We start from the raw sequence: 10,915 nt of genomic DNA, 5'->3' as shown, positions 1-10,915 counted from the left end.
TATGTGCTTTTGTTGTTGTTTATGGCACTCTACCAAGTGCTGTGGACGTAATGGTGAACGAGACATAAAAGGGTTCAATGAGGGCACAAATAAGAATCCTTCCTGGAAAGGGCAAGGAAGAGTTACAGGTAGGCCTTAAAGTTTTAGGCCTTAAAATAATAGTTTTTTCCAGTTATAGATTATGGGGATATAATACACAGAGGAGGGAATACAGTCAATAATATTGTAATAACTTTAAATGGTGACAGATGGTGACTAGACTTACTGTGGCGGTCATCTCATAAGGTATATAAATGTCAAATCACTATGTTGCACACCTGAAACTAATATAACAATGTATATCAATTATACTTCAATTAAAAAAAGTTTTCCAGACAGACAAAGCCAAAAGGGAATTCTGTTCAGTAACCTCTACTGAGCCTTCAACACTACCTAATAATCGATTATGTTCCTTTTGTCAGTTCACTCTCTCATTCTGTGCAATGACTATTTCAAACCTTCTGCTGTACCTTCTCATCTTCCATTTTCTTTGGCTTTACTCTCTGATGATAACTTCACTTCTGAATTATCAGTGACTAACGCACAAAATGGGGATGAAACAATCCCAGAAAAATTACACTGAGAAATAACAGGACCTTGAGAAACTTTCAGATTTAATGGCTGGAGGTGGGTAAGCCCGCAAAGGAGGCTAAGAAGCTGTGGCCAGAGGTAGTAGTGAAAACACAAGTGGAATCACAGACACCAGTGAGAGTGTCCATGAGGAACAAGTCGATAGTACCAGATGCCACTAAGAAGTGAAGTAAGCTGAGGAAATAACCACTGGATTCAGGGATATGAAGGTCACTTGGTGAGCTAGGGTGACCTCAGGAAGAACTATTTCAATAGAATAAAGGTTACAGAAGTCAAAATAGGGTGGGGGGAGAAGTGGGAATGGAGAAGACCAAAGTATCCACTGTTTTGAGTTTAGCCGTAAAACGGAAAAAAACTGGACGGTACCTGTGAGGTAGAGTGGTTTGTTTGCTGTAACGGGAGTCTTCGGCATGCTTAAACACTGATGAGAATTTAGTAAAGTGGGAAAAAGTCAGAGATCTCCAAAGAAGGAAGGACTAGGATTCAGTGCACAGGAACAGGCGCTGGCCATGAGCGATATTTGTCCTGTTTAGACAGGAGGGAAAGAGGAGAGAATGGTGCAGATGTAGATGGGTGACCAAGTTTTGAGTTGCAAGATGTTGCGGAAGTTCCTAACTGATAGCTTTTACTTTTGCCTATGAAGTTAAAATAAGGTTACCTGCAGAAAGTGAAGAGAATCATGGGGATAATAAGAGGCTTAAGAATATTGGTTTGGGGCTTCCCTAGTGGCGCAGTGGTTAAGAATCTGCCTGCCAATGCAGGGGACATGGGTTCGAGCCCTGGTCCGGGAAGATCCGTGGAGCAACTAAGCCCGTGAACCACAACTACTGAGCCTGCGCTTTAGAGCCCATGAGCCACAACTACTGAGCCCACATGCCTAGAGCCTGTGCTCCGCAACAAGAGAAGCCACCGAAATGAGAAGCCCGCGCACCGCACCGCAATGATAGTAGCTCCCACTCACCGCAACTAAAGAAAGCCCATGCGCAGCAAAGACCCAATGCCGCCAAAAAATAAATAAATAAAAATAAATAAATTTATATAAAAAAAGGAATATTGATTTGAAATAGTCATTGCAGGGAACAGGAAAGACGACTAGAAAAATCTAGTGGGATTACAGGGCCTCAGACTCCATTTGAAGTTGATAACCATGGATTCATAGCGATATAAATCTGCTCTATAGTTATTACCTTGGGCAGTTTTTAGATGTCCAAATGCACGCACAAATGTTTCATTTTACCCAGGCCCAGCAAAGAAATGAGAGGGAAGGAAATTTAGCCTATTCCAAAAGAATTACTAGAATTTCATAAGGACTTTGTTTTTGGCCACGCCCCATACATAGCGTTCGGGAGCTGAGTTCCTAGACCAGGGATCGAACCCAGGCCCCCTGCAGTGGAAGTGCAGAGTCTCAACCACTGGACGACCAGCGAAGTCCCAAGAATGACTAGAATTTAAGCTCGACAGGAATCTAAAGACAGGAAGGTGTTAATGGAGAGAATGTAGAAGCAATGGTCTGAATGCTGCATTGAAATTTAAAAAAAAAAAATGGTAGAGGAATAGTCCAATAAACAAAGTGGAAGGAATACAGTCAGTGAATAAGATGCAAGTAATAGTGTTTTGAAGATGGAGCAGTTTGGCGTGGTGACAATGGAAAGGATGTAAGTAAGAGTAGCCGAGACAGAGTAGAAATCATTAGAGATTGGGTCAAGGAACTAAGAGACAAAAACACTGAATGGACTGCCTTGTGTAACATTAAAGTATCAAGAGGAAGACCAACGGCTAGCTCTGCAGAGGAAAGTAGGAGAGTGGCAGTTACTACAGATAAGTAATAAGAGAGGTGGTACAGTTCAATAGGCTCAAAGGAATTAGACTTTGCAAAGGAGTAGGCAGTTAAGTTCTGAAGCCACAATAGCAAGAACAACCCTGTCTCAAATGTGTTTGTGATAAAGGGATAAAGCTTTGTCAACATTTATCCTCGTGTGTCGTGCTTGAAACATCACATTGCTCACTATACCAATGGCTGAGACGTTATGGTAAGACCTGAAGGAGATTTCAGTGACAAAGGAAGACGGATAGTAGGAATAAGGTACTTTTCGTTAAGTATTGAACCTATTTATAAACAGAAAGGAAAGAAGAGATTAAAAAGTCTTGGTGGATCAGACTGATGGACACTTGTCTTTCCATGCCTAGGGAAAGGTTGACTGCAGGTGAGCAGGCAAATATAAGCTCTGGAAGTTCAAAGGACATAGGCTTTAGAGTCAGACAGATCTGTGTTCCTAGCCCTTCTCCAGCAATTACTAATTACGTGACATGGAAACATAGATAATTCACAGTGGAAGTTTATTGCAGGGATATACATAAATATCGATGGAGAAGAACCCTCCCACCATCAGAACAATATCCCAGGTCCCCATTCCTGTCTCTGGGAATTGCAAAGTTCACAAGCTGCTTTACCTGCATTTACACTTTTCAAGGAGAGAAATTTATTGGGCAGACATGAAGCCACTCAGTAGGAAAGTTCCTGATCAACAACTTTTTTTATTAAGGAAGGGTCTTAGCAAACCTTTCTGTTCAAGATTTGTTCAGCTAATGAGGCAAAAAGCTGATCAGAGCCACTTTTCTCAATAGGTAACTGTGTATAAGGTGGGCTTCTGGTACATACTGAATTCTTGCTTCCTCATCTGTTAAGTGGGGATAATACCAAGACCAGAACCTATACAAAGCGAGTGCTCAACAGATATTTTGAAAAGCAGCCTGGTGTAGTAAAAGATTTTAAAGACAGGTCTGCATTTTTAGACAGGGTCTGCTACCAGAGAATTTCAACGTCCTGATCTGTACAGGAGAGAAAACATGTGCTTTGTGGATGGTTGTAAGTTTTCTTTTATTTTGTTCTTTTTTTTTTTTAATGACTGTGGGAGCCAATGTCTACGAAGTTCTACTTCCATTTTAAAAATCAAACATGGTCACCTGATGGGGAATAGTCAAGGGTGAGGTAGGCGATTAAGGAGAGCAATGAAGGTGTAAAATAACTGCCGTAGTGATTAGGACAGCAAACGGACCAGGAACTCACAAAGGGTTGCTTGTTTGTAACGAGGGCTTGGTTGAGGTTGGAAACCTTGAATATTTAGTAGCATTCACTACACAGCTTTGTTTTTCTCTAGCAGTGTGAATGGAGGAACAGAAATGTTAAAACAGCTGATACAAAAAGGACACAAAAATGGCAAGAAAATTCAGTGATGTATAGGCCACTCAGATTGCTGAATACAGAAGTAAATTCCACACGGAGGGAAGTAATGAGGAAAGAACAGACAGGTTGGAATTAGAAGTCACAGAACAGGCACAGTGGGAACAATCTGGGGTAGACAGAGAGATGGAATCAGGAGATTACAGACAAGCAGTGAGACATTAAGGTAACATTCAAGAAGTCCTGAAGATTTGGCTTTCTTCCTTTTTTTCCCATAACCATCACCATCTACTTCTCCCTTAGGTTTTTATCCCTCGAGTCTGACTGTATTGCAGAATATGGTTCCACAAGTTTTCCCCTTTCTGACTGCTCCTGAAGACAAGCACACAGATCTTCTTTGTTTAAAGATTTTACTGCTCATCCTAAGAAGACAGAAAATATTAAGTAACAACTTGAGGAAGTGGTTGATGTTCCAGAACACCCCAGAATTCTTACAGGTTTCATCTCTGTCTGAGGCTACTGACTTCCCAGGAGGTAGCGCCTAAAAGCCCTGTGGATTCTTAATCTGCTGTCCTTAGATATCTCTAAGTGAGCCATTTAAGTCAGACAGATTTACGGACAGCTAGACAGAGTTCCCATTTTCTGTCATCTGGGCAGAAACCAACTTCTTGTCGCTATTACCAGTCTTAAAATTGTACCCACAGATGTCGCTTTAACCAGGTGCCTGGGAATGCTGACGTTTTCCTTCTACACACTGAAGGCAATTTCTCTGCTGCCAGGGCTGAAGCATCCTGACAGAATAATAAAGATGGTGCCAATCAAGTGGGCAAAGCTTCCTTGCCCAGAATATAAACCAAACAAAGTAAAAGTGGGTTTATTAGCTCCAGGAAAAGGAGCAACAGTACCCAGCTCTCAGGCAACTCCTCACTTTCTATATACAGGTTGCACCCAGCCCAAGGTCCACTGGCTCCTTAAGTATGAGGGTCCATCCAGTGCCTCCCTTCCCGGGGTTGGGGACAGCTAGCTCCCTGATGGCGAGGTTTCGGGCTGTTCGGCAGCAACACCTGGCGCAGATGAGGCAGCCTCGTAGTCTGCGATGCGGCGCTGTACCAGGGCAGGCATGAGCTGCACGTAAGCGGCCATGAGGCGGTGATTGGAATGGATCAGCTTCCCAGCACAGCTGTGCAGACAGGCCTCCTGGAAGGAAGACAGGGTGGAAGTAGAAGCCAAAGGTGTCTCGTCAGGTCCGTCTCCTTCCTTCCCATCCCCAGCCTAGGGGAAAGGGTCGTAGAAAGGCCAGGGCCAGAGGTAGGGGAAGTGGCGGAAGAGGGAAGCAGTCTACGGTTATCTCTGAGGATCGAGGGTAATCTCCCTACTCGGTTCCCCCACCTAACCTCCTCAGAATCCAGAGCACGGTGGTGCAGGCTGGGCACGCAGCGCTGGAAGCAGAGTTCCGTCATCCGATTGTAGACCAACAGGAAGTCCCGCAGCTGGGAAGAAGGGGGACAAGGAACTCAGCGAAGAGGGGCCACATCTCAATTCAAGGCCGCACCGCCCGAGCTTTCCCAGGACCGCACCCCATGGCCCGACGTTCCCAGCCCTCTGATGCCTGGCTCCTTGGGGTTCCCGCCATGCAGACAGGGATGCTAGCTGAACGCATGGCCCCAAAGCTTCCCACTCACGTTCCTGAGCTGCTGCTGCTGTTGCTGCCGCTGCTCCATCACGCCACCGGCGCGTGCCCTACGTCACTTCCTTCACAGCTTCTCGGTAACGCCCCGGAAGTGAGCGCTCGTGGCTCCCCAGGGACAGAGGGGTTGGCTCCAGGATAGCCCTGCCCCCAGATGCCAACGTCACTTCCGCCCTCATAATCTGCGACGTGGCCGGCTTCTTCTGCCCGTGAGAGGACGTCACTTCCGCCGAGTCCCTGACCTGCGGCTAGGATCGCGACAGGAACTGGAGCCCGAGGTCCCCGCGCGGCCCGGGCCTGGCGCCCTGAGGGGAAGAGCCGCCCGGCCCGAGGTGAGAGGGACGTGCATGGGCGAGGGCAAGTTGAATGCACGAACCTGACGTGAGGGCAAGATGCCTCTGAACCCTGGGGAAGGATGAGGACACACCTGATGCCCAGGTGTATGGGGGGAGGGCGGAGACTCACACACCTGGGGAGACATAACTGACTTTGGAAGGGATCACCTACCTATGTACTGGGAAAAAGAGGCTTTTCCCAGAGGTCGTGAACTTATACCAAGTGATTCAACAAAGGCCTGAAGGGGGAGGGCCCGAGGAAGAGGAGGTGCATGGGATGGAGGAAGGGGAGACCCCCTGCAGGAAAGAGGAAGAAACACTAAAGGAGTGTGAGAGGCCAGGCAGTGGAGAACATACCTGAATGGGGCTACACACCTGAGCCCTGGGAAAGGGGTTCATCTCCTGATGGGGAGAAACACCTGCATGGGCATACACTTCTTGAGAGCACAGACTTTATCTCTCTTGTTCACTGCTGTATGTCTATGGCCTCAAATAGTGCATGACACATAGTAGGCACTCATTAAATGTCTGTTGAGTGATTGAATGCATGAATGATCACCGGAGTCCTGGTAGGATAGGGGGTTTCATGAGAACATGACCTCAGGTCAGGCACACCTGAGGCCTGGGTGTGCGTGTTACAAATATGCACTTTGGAGGGAAGAAATACATATACTTCAGGGAAGAGTAGTGGCCAAACCCCAGAACACTGAGGCCCTGGGACAACCTCCGAAATGGCAGGGGAGATCTTCCTCTTTGGAGTACTGGCCAGTTTCCAGAACTGTCTGTGTTGGGCTTTGCAGGGCGCTGGGGTAGAGACTGACTCCAGTCCCTTCGCTAGCCATGACGGACGGGATCCTAGGGAAGGCAGCCACAATGGAGATCCCCATCCACGGGAACGGTGAAGCTGGGCAGCTTCCTGAGGATGATGGGCTGGAGCAGGTGCTTCTGTTTGATTCTTCATATTGTTTCAATTGAGGAATCCCAACTCATAAACCCTGAACTCTCGTCCCTATTCCAGTAGCCTTCCCCTAACTTACCTAATCTCCCTTCAATCTTTTTACAAATCTTTGTTCTGATTCTGTGCAGACTTCCCTTGTGTGCTCTCTCTATGATGCTTCAATCCAAGCTTGTTTTCACCCCCAAAATGCTTCAGCTGCCCCTATGTTCCTGAAGCCCCCCTCTTCTCTGGCCTATAGGACCTCCAGCAGGTGATGGTGTCAGGACCCAACCTCAATGAAACCAGCATTGTGTCTGGTGGCTATGGGGGCTCTGGTGATGGACTCATCCCCACAGGTATGAATGATCAGAACAGGACAGGAAGCTTGAGTGGAGAGGGGGAGAGTGGTGGTTCTAGGGAGCATAGAGTATGTCTAAGAAGGCTTGAATTATGTCTGGAGATCCTGGGAACCTCTGCTAGTATGAACCCTATGGAATCTCAGCCCAAGGCCAGTTCCCAGAGTTGTCCATCTGCTCCCACTTGTCATTTAGCCCCACTTGTCCTTTCTCTGCTGTCACCACCTAAGTCAAGCAAAGAACTCTGTTTCACAGGCCTCCCCCGGCTGCTCTGGAGCCTGAATCTGATTTGGAACTTTGTGAGGCTTCTCAGAGTTTTACTTTAGACTCTAACATTTAGAGGAACAAACAGCTCTGAATCTCACACTGACTAGTATCCACATGGGAATGTCAGCCGGGTTTTCTGTTTGATGGACCCACTATCCTTGATCAGTCACCCCATACTCAGCCTATTTCCTGCTGTTTTCTCTACCCCTGTACACTAGCAACTCCCTCTTCCCTCCTTCTTCAATCCCCGCCGCCACTTCAGAAGGAGGCCAGATGTATATTGGGTTTTGGGTCTCAGGGCACAATGTATGAGTTCCTCCTAGTGAGTAGGAGAATCTAATTGTCTCTAGCTTCTGCTTCTTCAGGGAAGTCATTTTCATGTGCTGGGAGGGAAGTATGGGCGGAACCACAGAGGTGTCTGATTGTATCTGAGAGAGGCTGGTGTCAGAGAACTTGGTCCTTTAGGGTCTGGCCGCCATCCATCTCACAATACCACTCCTGCTGGCCCCGGAGATGAGGTGGCTCGGGGCATCGCTGGAGAGAAGTTTGACATCGTCAAGAAATGGGGCATCAACACATACAAGGTGGGATTCAAGCACCTCTCCTTTCCCCCAAACTCCCCTGGGTACCTTTTCCCCATCTTCCAGATCCTAATGTCCCATCTATGGCTGAGACTAGGAGCCTGGGGATGCTGGGGTAGGTACGTTTTGGGAGGACAGGGTGCTAGGGCCTCTGACCTATTCCCTCACTTCCCAATCAGTGTACAAAGCAGCTGTTATCAGAGCGATTTGGCCGAGGCTCCCGGACTGTGGACCTGGAGCTAGAGCTGCAGATTGAGCTGCTGCGTGAGACGAAGCGCAAGTATGAGAGTGTCCTGCAGCTGGGCCGGGCACTGACAGCGCACCTCTACAGCCTGCTGCAGACCCAGCATGCACTAGGGGACGCCTTTGCTGACCTCAGCCAGAAGTCCCCAGAGCTTCAGGTGCCTCAGCCAGGCCTGAGAGGGTGGGGGGCTGGGCCCGGGCCCACCAGGCAGTCACCCCTCAGCCTCCCTCCCTCCTGCAGCCCAGAGGGAGAACCCCTCCAGGGCGGGCCCAGCTCTGCCCCCAGCAGCACCCGCCTGTGGAGGCAGGGGCTTTTACGGAGGTCCAGAAGTTGGAGGGGGTGGGGCAGGCGGCACACCAGGTGCCTCACAAGTACCCCTCTCTGCATTGACAGGAATGCCTTCAGTGCTCAGCCTAATCGGAGCCCCTCCTTTGCCTGCTTCACTAGCTTTCCCTACTCCAGTTCTGTGAACTTCATCTGAGGCCCTCACTCCCACATTCCTGTCCCAGGCATCCCCAGGGCAGCCCCACTAACTTTCTGGCTAAGAGAGCCTTGCTGGAGGCAGTGCTGGGTTGTTCCACTTTCAATGGCTGGTTCCTCCCGGGAGAGGAGGGGAAAGAAGGGCCCTACAGCCCCGACTGTTACTCAAGGCCTGTCCCTCCCTTCTGCCCTCAGGAGGAATTTGGCTACAATGCAGAGACGCAGAAGCTGCTGTGCAAGAACGGAGAGACGCTGCTAGGGGCTGTGAACTTCTTTGTCTCTAGCATCAACACGTTGGTAACCAAGACCATGGAAGACACACTCATGACTGTCAAACAGTATGAGGCTGCCAGGTGTGGGCACTGGCAGGGCCTAGGGTTTGGGGCATTTGGCTGGCATGGGTGGAAGTTTGAGCTTTAGGGGCATAAGAATTGAGAAAAGAAAGGAGAGTATGTGTGAAGGGCAAAGGGGTGGAGACCAGCCCATATCACCCCCTCCCCAGGCTGGAATACGATGCCTACCGGACAGACTTAGAGGAGCTGAGCCTAGGCCCCCGTGATGCAGGGATGCGTGGTCGACTTGAGAGTGCCCAGGCCACTTTCCAGGCCCATCGGGACAAATATGAGAAGCTGCGGGGAGATGTGGCCATCAAGCTCAAGTTCCTGGAAGAAAACAAGGTGCTAACCCCACCCCTTTAACCAGCCCACCTTCCCATCTGTAACACTGACCTCACCCCCCCCCCCCCCAAAAAAAAACCCTTCCCATCATTGGATGGGGAAATGCGGCCTGGCTAAGGAGTGGGATCTTCCCCAGCCCACTCAACCCCTGGACCTTTCCCGTCACCCTCCCTCTGATCCCTTGAGGATTTGGCTGCTGATCCCAAGAACATAACTGGGAAAAATCCACCCCTTAAGCTGGGGTGCCAGAACCTCTGGCCCTGCCAATCAAGTCCGGTTTCTCCTATCACACTGGCTTTTATCCTTTGGCTCCCTTGATGGAGGTCAGCCCCCACTCCAAAAGCACCATCGGAGCAGGGCCCCTGTGCCCCTGTGCCCCTGGTCTGGGCTCTGAGGAAGGGTGTCTGAGTCCAGCCTCAGCTGACCTTGCTGGGCCCCCAGATCAAGGTGATGCACAAGCAGCTGCTCCTCTTCCACAACGCCGTGTCAGCCTACTTTGCTGGGAACCAGAAACAGCTGGAGCAGACCCTGCAGCAGTTCAACGTCAAGCTGCGGCCTCCAGGAGCTGAGAAGCCCTCCTGGCTAGAGGAGCAGTGAGCCACTCCAGCCCAACCTGGCTGTCAAGGACATTGGGAGGGGCAGTCCCAGGGTGGGGGAGATTTGGACATGGGACATCCCTTGCCACCTGCGCTCAGGCTTGGGTTCCCTTTCCCTGGCTGGGGCCTGACAGGAGGTCTGCAGGCCCAGCGGCCGCTGCCCTGTCCTTTATCTTCCTGGCCACTGGGCTTCATTCCCGGATCTTTTCCTTCCACTCCACAGCCAAAGGCTATGACAAAAACCACTCCCTGGCCAATGGCATCACTCCTCAGGCCTACCCCAGTTCCTGGGGTGTGCCCCCTGACCAATGGCAGAGCCTCAAAAGGCCCTGTCAGCCAATGGCAGCTCTTCTTGGGCTCCCCTGGGCCAATGATGTTGCCTCCAGTATCCTTTGTCCCTCCTCAATGCGTGCCCATTGCAGAGAAGGGGACTGGGACCAAAGGGGTGGGGATATGGGGAGCCCCATTTCTGGCCCTGCATCTGAATGGGTCTCCCCTCACCTACCCACCCAGTTTAATTGTGCTTAGAGCCCTGGAAGATTGGGACCTAGCACTAGGAATAAACCTTTCATAAAAGCAGGCCCAGTGAGGTCAATTTGTGGGGGACTCTAGGAGGGTGGTCTGGGTAGAGAAACGCTCAGTCTAATTACACACCAAAATCCTATCATTTCAGGAGAGCTGGGGCCAGATAGCTGAAGTCACAGGTTTCAGGAACAATCTGAGGGCCTACTCTCCTCCCCCAGCCCCAGTAGGAGCCAAAGCTTTATTTGCCCTTTAGGCTAGCACCAAGATAAAAATGGATCTTAAAACAGGGCCCAGAGGGGGTTGGGCCCACTGACCTCCATCATCCAATCATTCATACAGCAAATATTTACTGAGTGTTTTTATTTGCCAGGCACTGCGTTAGACCCTGGCGAAACATCAGGGAATAAAACACGGTCCCT

General features: G+C 49.7%; 2 protein-coding genes across 4 annotated transcripts; one reads left to right on the top strand and one right to left on the bottom strand.

The window, feature by feature from the left end:
• Positions 1 to 2,961: 2,961 nt before the first annotated feature.
• Positions 2,962 to 5,543, bottom strand: TIMM10B (translocase of inner mitochondrial membrane 10B). The gene is made up of 3 exons (XM_029206798.1): positions 5,494 to 5,543; positions 5,206 to 5,301; positions 2,962 to 5,008 (listed from the first exon to the last, which is right to left on the bottom strand). Exons 1-3 carry the CDS (start codon positions 5,530 to 5,532, stop codon positions 4,832 to 4,834), a joined length of 312 nt encoding a protein of 103 aa, XP_029062631.1. The 5' UTR covers positions 5,533 to 5,543; the 3' UTR covers positions 2,962 to 4,831.
• A 174-nt stretch (positions 5,544 to 5,717) lies between these two features.
• ARFIP2 (ADP ribosylation factor interacting protein 2) lies at positions 5,718 to 10,852 on the top strand. Of its 3 annotated transcripts, none has more exons than XM_029206790.1 (8): positions 5,718 to 5,830; positions 6,634 to 6,772; positions 7,030 to 7,126; positions 7,859 to 7,977; positions 8,154 to 8,375; positions 8,894 to 9,051; positions 9,201 to 9,375; positions 9,817 to 10,549. In XM_029206790.1, exons 2-8 carry the CDS (start codon positions 6,674 to 6,676, stop codon positions 9,970 to 9,972), a joined length of 1,026 nt encoding a protein of 341 aa, XP_029062623.1. In that variant the 5' UTR covers positions 5,718 to 5,830; positions 6,634 to 6,673; the 3' UTR covers positions 9,973 to 10,549. The 3 variants fall into 3 exon arrangements, with proteins under 3 accessions (XP_029062623.1, XP_029062624.1, XP_029062625.1); XM_029206791.1 differs by having other exon boundaries at positions 5,756 to 5,830; positions 6,920 to 7,126; positions 9,817 to 10,852; XM_029206792.1 differs by lacking the exons at positions 5,718 to 5,830; positions 6,634 to 6,772; positions 7,859 to 7,977 and having other exon boundaries at positions 7,067 to 7,126; positions 9,817 to 10,852.
• The last annotated feature ends 63 nt before the right edge of the window (positions 10,853 to 10,915 follow it).

This window comes from Monodon monoceros, unplaced genomic scaffold (assembly GCF_005190385.1).
Source record: "Monodon monoceros isolate NGI ecotype Baffin Bay Population unplaced genomic scaffold, NGI_Narwhal_1 Super_Scaffold_7, whole genome shotgun sequence".
Taxonomy (NCBI): Eukaryota; Metazoa; Chordata; class Mammalia; order Artiodactyla; family Monodontidae; genus Monodon; species Monodon monoceros.
The sequence above is the reverse complement of the archived record's forward strand: the minus strand, read 5'-3'. Positions and strand labels throughout refer to the sequence as shown.